Source organism: Elgaria multicarinata, chromosome 22 (genome assembly GCF_023053635.1).
Source record: "Elgaria multicarinata webbii isolate HBS135686 ecotype San Diego chromosome 22, rElgMul1.1.pri, whole genome shotgun sequence".
Taxonomy (NCBI): domain Eukaryota; kingdom Metazoa; phylum Chordata; class Lepidosauria; order Squamata; family Anguidae; genus Elgaria; species Elgaria multicarinata.
Genome location: NC_086192.1, coordinates 2,741,070 through 2,758,640, shown reverse-complemented (window position 1 = coordinate 2,758,640; position 17,571 = coordinate 2,741,070). Strand labels below are relative to the sequence as shown.

The following is a 17,571-nucleotide window of genomic DNA, read 5'->3' as shown; positions in this document are numbered from 1 at the left end:
CCCATGGGCTACACTGGCTGGGGCAGATTGGAGTTGTAGTCTAAAACAGCTGGAGGGAGCCAAGTTGCCGATCCCTGGGCTGGCTGACGTCTGGGACGCCACACGCCCTGCTTTGCATCCCACAAATCCATTGGCACATCAACCTGGCTTCTCGGTGACTTGCGAGTCCCGGATGTGACTGCTTCTGTGATTGCACACATTCCCCCCCCCCCCCCGCCGCTGCCGCCGCCGCCGCCTTCAACAGGTTTTTGGGCCATGTTGTCTGCCCGCAGGGCGGCGTTGCGCAAGGCTGAAACTGCGCTGCATTGGCACGAAATGTGCCCAGGTTGGTTCTCCTCCCCGATGTGAAATGAATTAATGAAATTGCTAGCGCCGACTTTCTCTTTGCGCAGCTGTTTCACTCCCGCGCGCCGAGCTCCTTTTTACATCGACGCTTCGCCACTGGGGCGCCTTTTTGCACTGGCGAGAGCTCGCGGGATTTGTCCGTGGCAATGCGAAACGCCGGCTTGTGCTGTTCTCCCGCCTTGTGTGGCCTGTTCTCGACGCTGAAGTTGTGAAATTGCTCGCCTGGCGGCCGGGGGCGGGGTGCATGCGGCGAAATGGCACCGTCATTCTTGCCGTTTCATGTGGTGTTCCATGCTTTGCTGCCTGGCTTTGAGCCAGGACGTTGTGCAGCAGGGCCCAAGGCAGTTCCCCCAGGAGAGAGGGCTGTAGATGGATTTGGCTCATGCTTCAATCAGTGGGATTGAAAATCAAAATCTGGCTGTGGCGAAGGATGGGCATACCCGGTTCATTCTGCTCCGTGTCTGTCTCTCCCCCCTTTTTTTTTTACCTGTAAAACTCCATTTGGTTTCTGCATTAATCTGCAATTAAAACCAAAACCAAAAAAAAAAACACCTCCCAAAATACATTTGCAAGAAGAGACTTAAATGCGTGTTTTATCTCTCAAGACGCCAATTTTAAATAAACCCTTTAATCCGTTGAAACTGCTGAGAGCGACAGTCCGAAAAAGTGTGAAAAGTGGATCTCCGAATTCCAATCTGCACATTTAGCCAAAAAGGGTCCGTTTCACATGGGAGAATCTGCAAGAATCAAATCGCTCAGGTGCACCTAGCGGTGGGCCTCTGTGTGTGTGGGGCAGGGGCAGGTGTGGAGCTTGCTTTGGCTTGCTTGAACCAGCTGGTGCTATTACTCAGTAATGTGGGTGGCCAGACCTCCTGCATGGATGCCGTTAGAGGCAAGCTGTGGCCAGGGGCTGTAGCGAGGGCCCGCGGGGCTGGCTTTTCAAATTCTGCACCTCTTGAGGAGTCCTCTCCGCCAAACCCCCACGCATCCATTGCAGAGGGAGGAACCATGTGCAACCTGAGGCCACAGCTTAGAAACGCCTTACTCCCACCTGGCTGTCCTCCCAGATCTGTTGGACTACAGCTCCTATCAACCCCAGCCAGTATCGACGGTTGTCTTGGAACATACCAAAGTCTCTACTGATCTCTCCCCGCAATGCAGTACTCAGCCACAGGTTTTTCAGGGAAGCTTCTCTGATCTTTTCCTTCCTTGAAAACCTCTGGCATAGACTCAGGTGCAGGGATCTCTCTTTCCCTGAGAAATCTGTTCTTTTGGGGGTCTATGCAGGAGACGGCCATCAGTGGCTACGAGCCCTGGTGGTTGGGGGCTGTCTCCAGTATTCATGGCAATAAGCCTGTGTGCACCAGTTGCTGGGGACCATGGGCAGGAGGGTGCTGTTGCACCATGTCCCGCTTTGTGGATACCTGGTTGACAGCTCGTCGGCCACTGTGGGAACAGAGTGCTGGACTAGATGCACCCTCGGTCTGACCCAGCCTCGGGGCTCTTCTGATGCTCTGCGGCGTGTACAGTTTGCCAAGCTGCGGGCTGGTCCCTTGGGAAGGTTTTTTGCACATTTTGGGTTGGGGGGGGGAAGTTTTGCCCAAATGCAGCCTTCCTCTAACTTGGGATCCTCAAGACGTGTTTGATTACAACTCTCAGTATCCTCAGCCAGTATGCCCAGTCGTGCTGGAAGGGGCTGTTGGGACTTGCAATCCAACACATTTCGAGGACTTGGGGGAAGGTAGACCACATGCAAACACGGCCCGTTCCGCTAGCAGATTCCGGTAGTTGAGGCGAGCCTGGCCACGGGTCTCCATGACGTCCTGTTGCCCATCTCTTTCCTTTCTCTGCCCAGGTGGTTTCCTAGCATCTCGATGGCTCCCCGGTCTTGATCTCGCATCCCTGCTGAGACGTCTCCTCCTCCGAGGATGTCCAGCTCGGGCTACCCTCCGAACCAAGGAGCCTTCAGCACAGAGCAGAGCCGGTACCCGACCCACTCGGTGCAGTATACGTTCTCCAGTGGCCGGCACCAGCAGGTAAGCAGCAGTGGATGACACATCATCATTGGGGGTGAATTGGTGGCTGCTGCTAGGACTCCAAGCTCCAATATCTATATATGTGTGTGTGTATGTGTGTGTGTGTATATACACACACACACACACTATTCGGCCCTGGTTAGGCCTCATCTAGAGTATTGCATCCAGTTCTGGGCTCCACAATTCAAGAAGGACGCAGACAAGCTGGAGCGTGTTCAGGGGAGGGCAACCAGGATGATCAGGGGTCTGGAAACAAAGCCCTATGAAGAGAGACTGAAAGAACTGGGCATGTTGAGCCTGGAGAAGAGAAGATGGAGGGGAGACATGAGAGCACTCTTCAACTACTTAAAAGGTTGTCACACAGAGGAGGGCCAGGATCTGTTCTCGATCATCCCAGAGTGCAGGACACGGAATAATGGGTTCAAGTTACAGGAAGCCAGATTCCGGCTGGACATCAGGAAAAACTTCCTGACTGTTAGAGTGGTACGACAATGGAACCAGTTACCTAGGGAGGTTGTGGGCTCTCCCACACTAGAGGCCTTCAAGAGGCAGCTGGACAACCATCTGTCAGGGATGCTTTAGGGTGGATTCCTGCATTGAGCAGGCGGTTGGACTCGATGGCCTTGTAGGCCCCTTCCAACTCTGCTATTCTATGATTCTATGTATGTGTGTATATATATGTATGTATATATGTATGTATGTATATGCATATGTGTGTGTGTGTATTGTGTGTGTGTCTATAGGTGTGTGTGTCTGTGTATAGAAATATATTCATTCCATGCAGGCCCAGTTCCTGGGTCTCCTTTCCTTGTTGCAGGGAGTGTGTCCATGAATTGTGGACTCTCCAGAGCACCTCAGCTATTGGGCAGTATAAAAATGCAACAATAACAATAAATAAATAAATAAAAAACAACTAGTCTACCTGGGGATTTGGATAACAAAAAAAGAGATCTCATCAATTGACAGGTCCGATATTGGTCACTTGTTGGCGATGAGCCACAGCTCAGCTTATTTTTCTTATTTTTTAATATATTTTTTAATATTTTTTTTTAAAAAAATTGTTTGATTTTGGTTTATTTTTCCCCTTTGATTTATTATCTGCATTTTATTGTCTCGCGTTTTACGGTTCTAATTGTGAAGAGAGCTTTGGCTGTTGAGCGGTGTAGAAATGTAATAAATAAATATTTTGTCATTATTTTCTGTTTACTATTTTTAATTATGTTTAATTATTATTTTGAGTTTTTTTTAAATAATATTATTATTTTTTGTACTTTTGTGCCCACTGTGTCAGTTACAAAACACAAGAGAAATGTTACATGAAGTCACCACAGTCATTGAAGCAAATACAATCTGTCTCTAAAGGCCGCTGGGCTAAGGGGGCTGCAGGCCAGTCCCTTATCGACGGCATTGTGGCCGCCTGGAATGTTTGGCAATATTTGACGCTGCTCAAGCTCTAGCTGGTCAGCTGTCAATATTTGACCGGCCAATTGACCGCTCCGCCAGCCCAACCCTCAATCTGGGGAGGTGCTTATTCAGATAGAAGCAGGTCCCGTTCTCAATGGCTCCCAGTCACTTTTATGGGACAAAAGAAAGCCAACTGCACTTGGCTAGATTGCTGTGGGGCTGGAAGGGGTTTGTCCTGCCTCGCTACGACGGGGGAGTCAATGGGGGACCCGTTTAGTCTGTGGGCGCGGGGCTTTTGCCTCTCTCCATAGAAGTGTATGGGCTGCCATTCAGAACCGTATGAAAACTTGAAAACAGCTCGGTTATGGTAGGGGTGAAAACACCCTCTTTCCCATAATACTAGAACCCAACAGGGACATCCCATGAAGCTGATTATTGGGAGATTCAGGACAGATCAAAGGAAGGACTTCTGCACCCAGTGCAGAGTTAGACTATGGAACTCACCGCCACAAAATGTGGTGATGGCCACCCATTTGGATGGCTTTAAAAGGGGGTTGGATAAATCCCTGGAGGAGAAGGCTATCCGTGGCTACTAGCCCTGATGCCTATGTGCAACCTCCAGTATCCGAGGCAGTAAGCCTATATACATACCAGTTGCTGGGGCACATGGGTGGGAGGGTGCTGTTGCACCTGTGTTCTGCTTGTGGGTCCCTGGTTGACAGCCAGTTGGCCACTGTCTGAACAGAGTCCTGGACTAGATGGACCCTCGGTCTGATCCAGCCTCAGGGCTCTTCTGAAGTTCTGACGTCCCCGTTGCTGCTGTAATGTGGATGCTTTCCTAGTCATCTGTACCTTCCCAGTAAGTTGGAAAGACTGACCTCAGCCCACTTAAAATCTTCTGATAAGTAGCAATGAGAAGGATCCCCCAGGAATTACAAACTGTCAAGTTCAGGGCCAAAGGTAAAAGGGACGGGGACGGAATTGCCTCCAAATGCCAGTGCATTATCCCTTGACGCTCTTCACCACCAGTAACCAAATGGGAAACATTTAATCCTTCCAGAGTAGGGAGAAGAAACTGCACAAAAGATGGGAAATCATGAAAGGGTCAGCGGTGGGGGCAAGTGGGTGGAGCTGGGGAAAGGGGGCGGGGCCTGAGGCTCACATCTCCGCTGTAAATACTGACGTGCTGCGCCCTGCTCTTTATCTTGCAGGAGTTTGCTGTTCCCGACTTCCGCACTTCTCACCTGGAGACGACTCAGATCCTCCAGCAGCAGCAGCAACTCCGGCGGCGGCCCTCTTTGCTGTCTGAGTTTCACCCTGGCTCGGATCGGTGGGTGCTTTTTCGTAGTTAAACTAAGCGCAGAGTTAAACTGTGGAACTCACTTCCACAAGATGTAGTGACGGCCGCCCGTTTGGATGGCTTCAAAAGCGGGTTGGAGAAATTCCCGGAGGAGAAGGCTATCCATGGGTGCTGGTCCTCATGGTTATGTGCTACCTTTGGTATCAGAGGCAGGAAGGCTCTGTATGTACACAAATTGCTGGGGAACATGGATGGGAGGGCACTGTTGCACTCATGTTGTGCTTGTGGATTCCTGGTGAGAAAGCAAGGCCACAAGTCCTGAGATAACCCTCTGTATGGAGTTTGGTTCTTGCAAGTGAACTGCATGATGGGATTGGAATGATGTATGTGCCTGAACTTGTTGTAATGCTGAAACTGCCTAATTGGAAGGAAATGCGTAATTGAATTTCCAGCTGTCAAGACCTTTTGATATAGTAGAAGGCAAATAAACTAGCTTGATAAAGAGGACTCACCCTCCAGGTCAATCTGACAATGCCAGAAGCGTTATGGGCCGTCTGTTGATAAGGTGTAATGCAGAAGTTTTCTTTGATCTGTCTTTGTTTTGCTTTAGAACTTTGCCAACAGCTAATTGGTTGAGATGCTACTGTGTATAAATAGACCTGCTTTTCATACTGCCAGGGGAGACGTTCCTTGTCTGTAGGACTTCCTTCCTACACTCAATAAAACAGAGTTGCCTTGCAACCAAAGTGGATTTTTATCTTTGACACTGGGCAGCAGCCCTCGTGTCCCGCCTGCGGGCTCCATTTTGGCCCGAAAGGCCAGCGTTACCGCCTGTCTTAGGAGGGTCTGTTAGCAGCCGCTGGGCTTCTTTTCTCCCTGCCACCTGCAGGCCTCAGGAGAGGAGGTCCGGATACGAGTCGCAGTTCCACTCCGGCCCGTCACAAGCTGATCATGACTCGCTCGATTCCAAGAGGCCGCGCCTGGACCAGGTCTCAGACTCCCATTACCAGCGGGTCAGTGCCGCCTCGGTCCTGCCGCTGTCCCACCAGCTGCAGGAAGGGCTGCGTTCGTCGGACTTAAAGAAGGTAAAGCCTACCATCGGCGGTGTGTTTGTGTGTGCCTCCTTCTCTTCCTCCCCTGGCCACCACAGCCCCATATAGGTGACCGCTCAGTTTGAACCCGGCCCCGGCCTGAATACACTGTTTGACAGCAGGCGGTGTGCGAAAGATTGATCTCGATCTGCCGGCAACCCTGTTTTTGGGGCAAATGAAGTATCTTCAGGCACAATGCTACGCGTGTTTTAGATAGAAAAACGTCCTACAGCTCCCAGCCTTCCCTGGCCAGTAATTAAGAAAATGAGGATGCAATGCTATGAACGTTTAGACAAAAAAAAAAGTCCTACAACGCACAGCATGGTTGGCTGGGTAATGCTGGGAGTTGTAGGATTTTTTTTCTGCCTAAACGTTCACAGGATTGGTGTCCTCACTTTCGTATCCACCCCTCCCCACCCAGACCCACCTAAGAGTGCACAAGCATTGGAAATGAGGCCACATAAAGCTCAGGGGATGGTAGTGACGCCTATTTTTAAAAATTCTTTAATGTTTCTGTCTCGCTGAGCAGGCGGAAGGCCTCCAGAGTGGTTCACGATTAAGGCAACAAAAAGCCTTGATTCTAAAGGGAATCGAGAAAAGCGACGGCTAAAATGTAAAATGGATGTAAGCTGAAGCCCAGCACTGGAGCTAGCCTCAATGAGGGGGAAGCTGCCAGCTGTAAAACCCCTGTTAAAGCAAAATGGACTAAATAGGACATCTAAAAGTTGTTTTTTAAAAAAAAAGAGAGAGAGAGAGAGAGAGTGCAGGCCTAGGGGCCACCACTGAGCAGGCTCTGTTCAGGGCCGTCTCCCACCTTCCCTCGGACGGTGCTGGGAAGCAGAGGAGAACAGCCTCCTCCTCAAGAGTTTGCTTCCTCCCCTATGGTTCGACAGCTTCGAATACCCTCGTGTTTGGCAAATATAATATCCCTCTTGGCTTGGTATTTGGTGCCTGGGCCAACTTGCTAACAGCCTAAGTTCAAACCAAGTTCAAGTCCTGCTTGTTAGCTAATATTTAACAGGGTTTGTGGGTTGTTTTTTTTTAAGGGAGCGATGGCTGAAGGGAGAACCACCCGGGCTGCTGTCCCACGCCTCGAACTCGGCTCACCTGGGTGTGTGTCAGGAGACTTTAACCCAGAGCTCTGTGGACCCGGCGCCTTCCAGCTGTGTGGGATCCCTCTCCCATGACTATCGGACACATCTGGAGGGCGCCAGGTTGGGGGAAGGATGCTTTGACCCCTTCTCCCCCCCCCTCCCCCAACTCAAACAGTGGTGGAAGCTTTGGTAGCGCAGCTGGATTATCTGGGCCAGTCGTGGGCCAGGGCCCAGGCAGATGGGAGTGAGTAGCTAAGGGGTATAATATAAAGCAGCAGTGAGCAGTGTGGGCTGCGGGCCACAGGAGGCCCCCGCCACCCCCAGCAACCTGGGGAGGGGGGAATATGTGTGTGTATTTTTTCTCTTCCCTCCTCATTCCTTTTTCCTTGCGTGCTGTGTCTTTTTGGAGCTACCTTTAACTCACTGTACATAAGCTGCCCTGAGAGCCTTTTTGGCTGAGGAGCATCACAAAAAAACTTAAAATGAATACTTTTTTAAGGAATGTGGGATGCATCGCACTACAGAGCACCCAAAAAGCTCAAATTTAGCTTGTTTGCAAGCTAAATTTGCCCCCTTAGATGCTCCATAGTAGCTACAGACACCATATTTTTTTGCTATTCAAAACAAAATGTTTTAATGGTTTTTCGGATTGGCTGCGGACAGCCGGGGGAGGTTTCAAGGGCTGAAAACGGCCCCCGCACCTCCAGAAGATGCCCAGTCCGGATATAAAGGCTCTGCCCGACCTCTTTGTCGCTGCTTGCACTGCGGGCAGCTACCGTTTCCCTTGCCTGACTTGAGAGAGAAGCGACTGACGTTCCATCTCCCAAAGATGGATGGTGGGAGTCCGACACCACAGGCTGTGGGAGGGGGTTCCCAATTAAAAATGTGCTTACAACTTTGGCATTTACTGTGCCTGTTTACCCAGGAGTCGCTCGGCGCGTCCTTGGTTGCTGTTTATGGCTCCAGCCCCCTCTCGTTCTCTTTTTCTTTCTGTAAACGTCAGGAGCCGGGCTTCGGAGGCAAGCATGACGGGCCGCCGTCCCCCTTGCCAGGCCAGGCGTGCGGGGAGGACCAGAACGCGTCCCCGTCCAAGCTGTCGAAGGAGGAGCTCATCCAGAGCATGGACCGGGTGGACCGGGAGATTGCCAAAGTGGAGCAGCAGATCCTCAAGCTGAAGAAGAAGCAGGTATGCCCTCGGGGGAGCGTGCCGGTGGCCGCCTGGGCCTGGGAACGTGCAGCGAGGTCTCACGCGCGTCGGGAGGCCGGCCCGCCGCCGTTAGCGAGGCTGCAAGCGGCCGGAGGGAGAAGGAAGCTTTGCAGGGGAGATGCGTTCTGCTGGTGGGTGGGGCCAAAAGCAAAAGGAGTGGGGTGAAGATACCCCAACGCTCCCCCTCCCAAATGCCAGCGTACAAGCGTAAAGCTTCTCCTGCCAGTAACTCTGCTTTAGCAGAGGCGTTTCAAGCTTTTAGAATGGGGGGGGGGGGGAGAAACTGCCCAAAAGACGGGAATACCATCAAACGATTGGTGGTTGCCGGGGGTGGGGGGCAGTGGAAGGGCGTGGCTATTTGGGGAACCCCCAGGCCTGAGGTTCTGCAGCCCCTGGCTAGAGGGAAGGTGGAGAAGGCGGACCCCGGGCAGAGGCATAGCCTGGAAGTGTCAAAGGGCCGCCTCATTTCTCTCCGTCGTAACGGGCTGACCAGGACGAAGCCCTTGAGCAGGCCTTGGAGGTCTCCCACGCCGATTGGCTCTCCTGGGTCACCTGACTCCTGCTCCTCGGAGCATTCCAGCCTGCAGCGCCTGGGTCCCACGTTGGCTGCCCCTTCCTCCGGCCTGCGGACCCCGGCGGCATAGCGGGGTCGGGGTCTGCCAAGGCTCTAGGTTTGAGTCTCGCAGCCCCGGACAGCTTGTGTGCCAGTTTCAGGCAGGAGCAGAGCTCCGCGCTTGGGCCCCGGTTTTGCGTCCTGAAGCCTTTTGATTCGTTACTGTTTACATCTGTTACCTCTCCGTACCACCCAGCAGCCTAAAAATGCGGTTCAAAAAACACTAAATCCCTAAAATACAACACAAGGAACAGTCATTTCACACCTTTAAAAGTTACATACCTCTCTCTCTCAATTTTGTGACCAGCACATCCGGTGGGGCTCAGTTATCTCTCGTTCGCACCCTGGAGCGCCGCCGTTGAGCTGGATGCTGGCCTCTGCCTCTGGTGACTCATTCCCGGCGAGAGCAGCGCGGCTGGCTGACTCCCCCCCTTTCTCCCTTTGTCTCTTAGCAACAGCTCGAAGAAGAAGCTGCCAAACCCCCGGAGCCCGAGCGGCCGGTCTCCCCTCCTCCGGTGGAGCAGAAGCATCGCAGCATCGTCCAGATCATCTACGACGAGAACCGGGTAACGCCGCCTTTGAGGCTTTGACGTGGGCCGCTGGCCCTTACGTCGATGCGCCGGGGAGGGACCCTCCGTGGACCGGCCGGGCACATCCCACCCACCCCCGGGGCCCAGCCTGGCTCACCGGCACATCCCCGAAGGCCTTTGGCTTCCCGACAGATTTCCCCTTCCCTGTTTCGAAGGTGGAAATGCCTTCCTTAAGGTGTCGTTTTTGTCAGGGGGAGCTTCCGGTTAAAATCAAATATTTTGGTGCCGCCCTGGCCACCGCTGGAATCAGCTCCCCACCCTGGAGAGCTTTTCCGAAATTGAATGCTGAAAGAGATTGGGTTTTTTGGATTGTATAGAAATTCTCAGCGTGTCTCCCTCTCTTGGCTTGAGCTGCCTGGAGCAGTTGTCTTTGGAAGGGCCTTCCGGTGGTGGCCCCGCTCTCTGCTGGCAGCAGAGAATGCTCTGACGGGATAGGGCCCTGATTGGCAGGTTCCGGGCTCCCTGCCCCCCACCTCCCAGAGGGTGGACAGGCTTTTAGGTTTCATACGATTCCGTTTATAGAAGGGGTACAACTTGCCTACAAACTGAGCTCCAGCGTGGTGTAGTGGTTACAGTCGCTGGATGGCGAGTCGCTGGATGGCGAGTCCCAAGTCGCTGGATGGCGACTCGGGAGATCCGGGTTCAAGTTCCCACTCCACCTTGAAACTCCCTGGGTAAATCTGGCCCAGTCCCTGAATCTCAGGCCAACCTACTGTGCCAGGTCGTTGTGAAGATAAAACAGAGGAGAGGATTGTCTAAGCCGCCTTGGGTTCCTTTGGAGGGGGAAAAGGCGGAATATATATGTAATAACAAATAATAATAAGCTCCCATAAAAACCTATTGGTCCTGGTGGCCTTATGGGACTTGTAATCCAAACATTAGGAGGGCATCTTTTAAGTAAAAATACCTCTATTTTTACTTAAAAGCACTAGTGTGGGGTAGTGGATAGAGCATTGAACTGGGACTCGGGAGACCCGGGTTCGAATCCCCACTGGGCCGTGAAGCTCACCAGGTGACTCTGGGCCAGCCCCTGACTCTCAGCCCGACCGACCTCACAGGGTCATTGTGAAGATAAAATGGAGGAAGAGGCGGTCTCCCTTTGGGTTCCTTGCAACAGTAAATAATAATGAACGATACATTTTAAGTTTACTGCAGCTGAACATGGAGGTTCTATGTGACGGTTGCAGAACGGTATTGTGCTGGGGGGGGGAGGCTGGATTGCCCCCCCAACAAGACCTCTGAGGGCTGGATGACATCGAGATGTTATCTTTTCTGCCCCCCCACCCCCCGGCCATCCATTTGAGCCTTCCTCCCAGCATGAACTGAGCCGGCACAGAAAGGAGCAGCTGCAGAAACCAACTGCAGATTTGTCGGATGCGACTCCCAGCTTCCCCCAGCCAGTGCGTGTCTTGCCCCGTGCCTCTCGTCAGGTGGCGGAAGCCTTTGTTTTCCTTCCGCTGGTGTCACGTGAGCCGAGGGCTTTTCCCGGCGAACTTTGGTGGTGTTCGGTTGGCGCTCCAGCTCTTTGCTTGGCCCTGCGATGTGGTGGACTTCATCTTCCTTGCAATAGCCTTTTTGGGGGTGGGGAGAAGGCGCCCCTTTCTCAGGCCATGGGCCGTTCCATCGGACTCCTCCGCGCCCTCCCACACACACCTTGGACCGGAGCCATGGGAACTGTCCTCCGCGCCAAACGGCCTGCCTTGTGCAACACGGCTGTGCTGACATCGGGAGTTCACCGCCCTGGCTGTGACCTCCTCGTCCGGGGCTGTGCGGGATGTGTACTCTCCCCTGTGTGCAAGAGGCCAGTCCCCTTGGAGGAGAGCGGGGGTCAGAGAGGGAAGCAGGGTCAGCATGGCGAAGTCGGTGAAGTCTAAAGTTCGGCCAACATCCGGGGGACGAGGAGGAGGTGGGATCTTTTGGCCGGAACTACGAGGGCTGGAAGTTCGCTCCCCCAAGGGCTCTTTGGAGACCAAAACCTACCATCTGCGTCCAGATGCATGTTGTCAAACAGCCACCTAGCCCTCCCCGAGGCCGCAGAAACCTGTAATTCTCCCCCTCCACACACACACACTTTTGCATAGAACTGTTGTGGGGGCGAGTAAAGGGGAAAGCATTGAAACCAACGGTTTCCTTTTTATTTTTTCTTCATTTGAGATGTTTTTATCTGTTTTTGCTTTCCATCTTTTATTGTGAATTGAACAAAACAGAATGGAAGACAAATCGCAGGGGTGGGTGGGGAGAGAACAAACATTACACCATTCATAAAAAGGTGTGTGTGTGGTGGGGAGAGTTATGGATAGATTTCAAGAAAAGCAGACCAAATTTCCCATGTGTTTATCCCCTTGCGAGTGGCGTCTATATGCCACCCGTTCAAAGGTGGAGATGTTTTGATCCTCAGCCAAAGAGGCACCCGGAAGGGATTACGTATGATCAGTGAAACAATTCTGCCCCTTATGATCTAAAAAAGACACGGCGCGTGAGGAAAAAGGGAGGGTGAGGGTAGAGGGAAAAAATGAAATAGCTGCTCAGCAGAGCAGATGGGTTGGCCCTGCTTTCCCCTCTCATCTGCTTCTGTGCGGCCGGCTGGGATCGCCAGTCGTGACAACCGTAGAGCGGGAAGGGGCTTTTATGGCGGGAGATCTTTCAGCAAATCTTTCCATGGCCATCTGGTTGGCCGCTGTGTGCAAACGGGAAGTTGGACCATCTAGGCTAGCCTTGCCCGACCTGGTGCCCTCCAGCTGTGTTGGATTGCAATTCCCATCATTCCCAGCCAAATGTAGCTGTTCCCCAGCTGTCCTAGGCCTTCGGTCTGATGCTGCATGGCTTTCCTTACGTTCTTTTGAAGCCTAAAATGGCAACATTTTGGGAAAGTTTGCTGGATGGGAGAACCTCCTTGTAAAAATCTTTTGGCTTTCAGTGAAAACCTCGCAAAAGCTGTGTTGTTGTTGTTTTAAAAAAGGACGTCCTCTTAATTGCTCTGCCGGAGTCACAAGGCTTGAAATAAGTAGCGGATGATGTAGAGTGCCTTTTCTTTTTTTTCCCTTTGCAGAAAAAAGCAGAAGAAGCCCATAAGATCTTTGAAGGCCTTGGTCCCAAAGTTGAACTGGTGAGCACTCCCACGGCTTATGTAATGTAAATCAACGTATATATTTAACTCAAGGTGCAACCCTATGCATGTTTAGGGGAAAGCTGGAAGTCGTAGGTCTTTTTTTCTGTCTAAACATGCATAGGATTGCGCCTGAACTGTCACAGATGAAGGCAGATGCTGAAATGTTTGATGAAAATGAAATAAGAAACGTTGATTTCTGTTTTGCCAGTTGCTTTATTAGAAATATGTCAGTCATATCACTCAGGGATCCACAGTTCTGCCTGACTGCATTGCTGTTCAGTTTCTTTTTCTATTATTACACTGTTTGTCTATATCTATAGACTGATAGATAGATATTTAAATATATATTATATATTTGAAGGAACTGATAGTTCTATATTTATGTTTATAGCTATATATTTGTATTCTCTACCTATAAAGTGGAAAGTCTGTGTCACGTATGTCGTGAAATGTTTACCCACTTCCAAATATGGTACTGACTTAATACTGTTTACCCAGGCAGGTCTTCGTGTACATGGATCAGGAAAAATCTAAAAACATGGATATTGGGGTTTAAAGTATTTTTAAAGAATTTAATGAAAACCTAGGTTTATGGCTGTCATGTATAGCCCTACTGCTCCTGTATTGGGATATTGATTGATGCAGATAATCAATCAGAAACAGATTCAGACTCAGAAGACGCCGAGCCAAACACCAGGCAGTTAGAACCAGTGGGGGAGGAGGTTCACATGGGAGAGGCTTCAGCTGCAAATATGCCCCCTCCAGAGTCTATCTCTTCAAGGCCAAATTCTATGCTTTCAGTGGACAGGGAGTCAACTTCCGGGGGTGAGCATTCAGAAATCTTACTTGATGCTAGGAATCGCTGGAAACTAAATCGTTCAGCAAGGTTAGCGGCAAAGAGACAGTCGGACACATTGCATGAGAAATCGTCCATGCATCAACCACTTTGAAGTTACGGACATTTGAAAAGCCTTTTCTTTTCTTTGAATGGACAATTGTCTTGCTTAGTTTGCATAGTTTTTGCCTAAGGGGGAGTTTCACAGAAGGTGCCTAGTTTGTATTATAGAAGTTTTATTGCTTGCAATAAAGCTTTGTAAATTGCATAGCCCTTTGCCTCATTCGTCTCCCAGAGAAAGCTGGAGCAGCTACAGTACACGACAATGCCTACAACTCCCAGCATGCCTTGGGTGGGAGACCAGACTTACTGGCCTTTGGCCGTTGTGATTCTTAAAGTCAGTCCTGAGTAGTCAACCCAATTCCAAGGAAACAACCCACGTGAATGGGTTGCATCCATTTACGGTGCCTCTTCCCACCTGCCATGTGTGGTTTTAAAATCATAGCTGGTATATTATAAAACGAAATGCTTTTGTGTTCTGCAGCCACTTTACAACCAGCCGTCGGACACGAAGGTGTACCATGAAAACATCAAAACGTAAGGGCTGTTTTGTGCTATTCTTCATCCGCCCAATAACAACCATTCCCCAGGTGATTTATGTAAAACTAAAAGTATAAGATGCAAGATTGGGAACAAGCAATGCAAAAGCGAGAAGCCGCACAGGACAAATGATGTAACATATGTAAAAACAGTCTAAAATGCCTTAGAAAAGAGAAATGTCTTCAGCATTTCACAGGTCTGGGCGCCAGGCGTTTCCTTGGCGAAGGCGTTTCATAAACGGGACCACCACTGAGAAGGCCCTCTGTCTTGTGGGCCAGGATTAAGCCCCGCTTCTTATCTGGAGCTACAAACTGTGGTTTACGCTAACGGTGGCTCATTTCAAACAAGCCAACTTCAAACCGCGAGTTTCGAAGCTGGCTCGTGGAAATGAACCGTAGCCTCACCCACAATTCCCGGTCTGGTCAGCTCGGCAAACCACACTCCGCTAGAAGCAAAAGCTCCCAAACGCCTTCTGGCGTCGTTCCGTTACTTAAATGGGTCGGTAGCATTGAAAGCGTTTCGGATATTTATTTAGTTTTAAAATAAGCTGTTCAAAACTTGGGGTGCTCCATCGGGCAACGTTTGTCAAAATACCAATGTGCAGACTCGGGTGGGTAGAAACCGTCCCTCACTTGGTGTCTGTACGTTTTCCTAGGAACCAAGTCATGAGGAAAAAGCTGATCTTGTTCTTTAAGAGGAGAAATCACGCGAGGAAACAAAGGGTAGGGGGTCTACGTCTTGTCAGTGGGTGGGACTCCTTGTGAGAAGGGCTGGCGGGTCGTGTTGCATTTTTTTTCTTTTTTAACCTTCCCCAATTGTATGTATGGCAGGACAGGCGCGTGTTTCCAAGCTATGAGGGCGGCGCACGAAAGTTGTCCTTTGGCCCAGGGCTAAAGGGGAAAAAGATTCTGGGTTGGTAAACGTCCGTTTCCTGCGCTAGGGAGAGAACGTAACTAATGGAAGAGACACCCCCACCCCACCCCGCCTTCCGTTCAGTATGTCCCGAGTTCAGTTCCTGGCATCTCCAGTTTTTTTTAAACAAAGGATCAGGTAGCAGGGGGTGGGAAGGACAGAGAGCAGGGGATTGGGACCGTTACATCGGCCCTGCTGAAAGACCTTCCCCACACGAAAGCTTCTCCTCCCATAACTGTCAACTCCAGCTTCTGTTCCAGCAGGCGCTGTCGTTGAGAAGACAGAGAGGAGACCTGATAGCACTCTTCAAGTCCTTGAAAGGTGGTCCCACAGAGCAGGGCCAGGATCAATTCTCGATCCTCCCAGAGTGCAGAACACGGAATAATGGGCTCAAGTGACAGGAAGCCAGATTCCAGCTGGACATCAGGAAAAACTTCCTGACTGTTAGAGCGGTGCGATAATGGAATCAGTTCCCTAGGGAGGTTGTGGGCTCTCCCACACTAGAGGCCTTCAAGAGGCAGCTGGACAGCCATCTGTCAGGGATGCTTTGAGGTGGATTCCTGCATTGAGCAGGGAGTTGGACTCAATGGTCTTATAGACCCCTTCCAACTCTATGATTCCATCAACCCTGCCGAAAGCTTTTTCTTTTTTCCCCTCTTCCCTCCTCCTCCCTTTTTCCTTGCGTGCCATTACATTGGAAGTCTGCAGAGGCTGTCTTGGGATCACGCTGGGCTGCTCCGTTTACTGTGACTGATGCAGTCTGCTCTGACAGGCAGCTGTTTTCCGGGACCTCCATCCTGAGGCAAGAGAGAGAACAATCTTTCTTTACGTCCTGCTGCCTGATATATGTTTAAGGAAGATGCCAAGGCTTGAACCCGGGGCCTCCTGCACCACAAAACAGCTCCTCTCCCCTTCCGCTCTGGCGCTTCTCTCCCTCTCTCTCTCTCCCCGATGCATCTTTTTTTAAAAAATCCCTTTAAACCAGGAGCAGAAGATCTGCCAGCGTTACGATCAGCTGATGGAAGCCTGGGAGAAGAAAGTCGACCGGATTGAGAATAACCCCCGGCGCAAAGCCAAGGAGAGCAAGACCCGCGAGTATTACGAGAAGCAGTTCCCCGAGATCCGGAAACAGCGGGAGCAGCAGGAGCGTTTCCAAAGGTACATTTGGGCCGCTCGGCCAAAGCGTTTTCCGGGAATGGGGAGCTCCTTGATTCTGTTCCTATTTTTATTTGTTTTAAAATGCCCTCGTGAAGATAATTTTCTTCCAGTTTGAGATGGGTGAATAAGGCAATCCCATTTTTAAAAACTTTCCCAAACTTTAATGCGTTTCATCCTGAACCTTGATTAATATATTTTTTAAAAGTTTTCCTGAAAATCCGTCCCCGTTGTTGTGCAAATTCCTCCTAACGCGTGGATTTTTCTACGCGGTTTTGCCTAACAGACCCATCTTTTGCTGCCCGTTTTCCTAATGTAATGCGTTTTTGAATGTGACTATTCCGTAATAATTTGCATTTTTGGGCGCACTTTCCCCTAACATATACGTTTTTGCATAGGAGATCTCCATTGCAAACTTCGGAGAAGTGTGGCCAAAAGTGAGTTTTGGTTCGCGTCTCGTTTCGAAAGGAGCGTGGCCCAACCCAAGTCCTTCCCAAACGCGCATTCAGCCTGACCTTCTCTTCTCTTGTGATGTCCTTAGGGTCGGTCAGAGAGGGGCCGGACTTTCGGCCACCATTGCTCGGAGTGAGCATGAAATTTCGGAAATAATTGACGGCCTGTCGGAGCAGGAGGTGAGAGCGGGGGGGCTGCCGGGCTATCTCCGCCTGGAAATTTAGGAGTCTGTGGCTCAGTTCGGACAACGGGGGCTTGTGAACTCCACGGTGGAGGTTTTATACCGCCGTTGAGAAACGTGTTGTCTGGCGGGAAAACTCCACGCAACGGTGGATTATTTTTGGAAAACACTCTACACAGAATATCCACGCTGTGCAGGGGAGAGTTCCTGCACAACCGTTGTGTGGAGGCGTCCGTGGAGTTCTCCGTTGCATGGAGTTGACTTTTCCCACTGGCTATGGAGTTCCCTGGCAAGAGTGGCGAGAGGAGCGAGTGCCGCTCTAGGAGAGCCGTTGAGATTGGTTTTTCGCAGCAATGGCTGATGGGATACCATGGGGAGGACCGGGGGAGGAGAAAGGGCGGAGGAACTGTCAATCTAACGTCACGATGGGTTTTGCTCAACTCCACGGGAGCCCACAGTGACACAACGGCAGAGTTAGAACATGTTGTGTGGGGAGAGCAGCCCTTAGGAACTCAACCGCTGAGTGGAGTTGTCACACTGCGTTGACTCACACGTCTGAACTGAGCCTGTGCGTGTGTGTCTAGATATTTAAGCGAGATTATTCCTGTTCTCTTTACCTAGATCAGGGGTTCAGAAGCTCGGATCT

The 17,571-nt window shown here is 50.9% G+C and overlaps 1 protein-coding gene across 5 annotated transcripts in view; it reads left to right on the top strand.

Annotated features, from left to right (window-relative positions):
* NCOR1 (nuclear receptor corepressor 1) overlaps positions 1-17,571 on the top strand; it is a 94,078-nt gene that overhangs the window by 17,037 nt on the left and 59,470 nt on the right. For 3 of the 5 annotated variants that reach the window (XM_063146441.1, XM_063146440.1, XM_063146438.1), the window contains exons 2-12: positions 2,201-2,381; positions 4,997-5,115; positions 5,975-6,170; positions 8,274-8,456; positions 9,543-9,656; positions 12,730-12,786; positions 14,169-14,221; positions 14,880-14,946; positions 16,122-16,294; positions 16,690-16,728; positions 16,833-16,923. In XM_063146441.1, coding sequence (XP_063002511.1) covers positions 2,274-2,381; positions 4,997-5,115; positions 5,975-6,170; positions 8,274-8,456; positions 9,543-9,656; positions 12,730-12,786; positions 14,169-14,221; positions 14,880-14,946; positions 16,122-16,294; positions 16,690-16,728; positions 16,833-16,923 — 1,200 coding nt within the window. In that variant the 5' untranslated portion in view covers positions 2,201-2,273. The remainder of the gene's footprint in view (positions 1-2,200; positions 2,382-4,996; positions 5,116-5,974; positions 6,171-8,273; positions 8,457-9,542; positions 9,657-12,729; positions 12,787-14,168; positions 14,222-14,879; positions 14,947-16,121; positions 16,295-16,689; positions 16,729-16,832; positions 16,924-17,571) is intronic. The other 2 variants (XM_063146442.1, XM_063146439.1) reach the window with 1 other exon arrangement.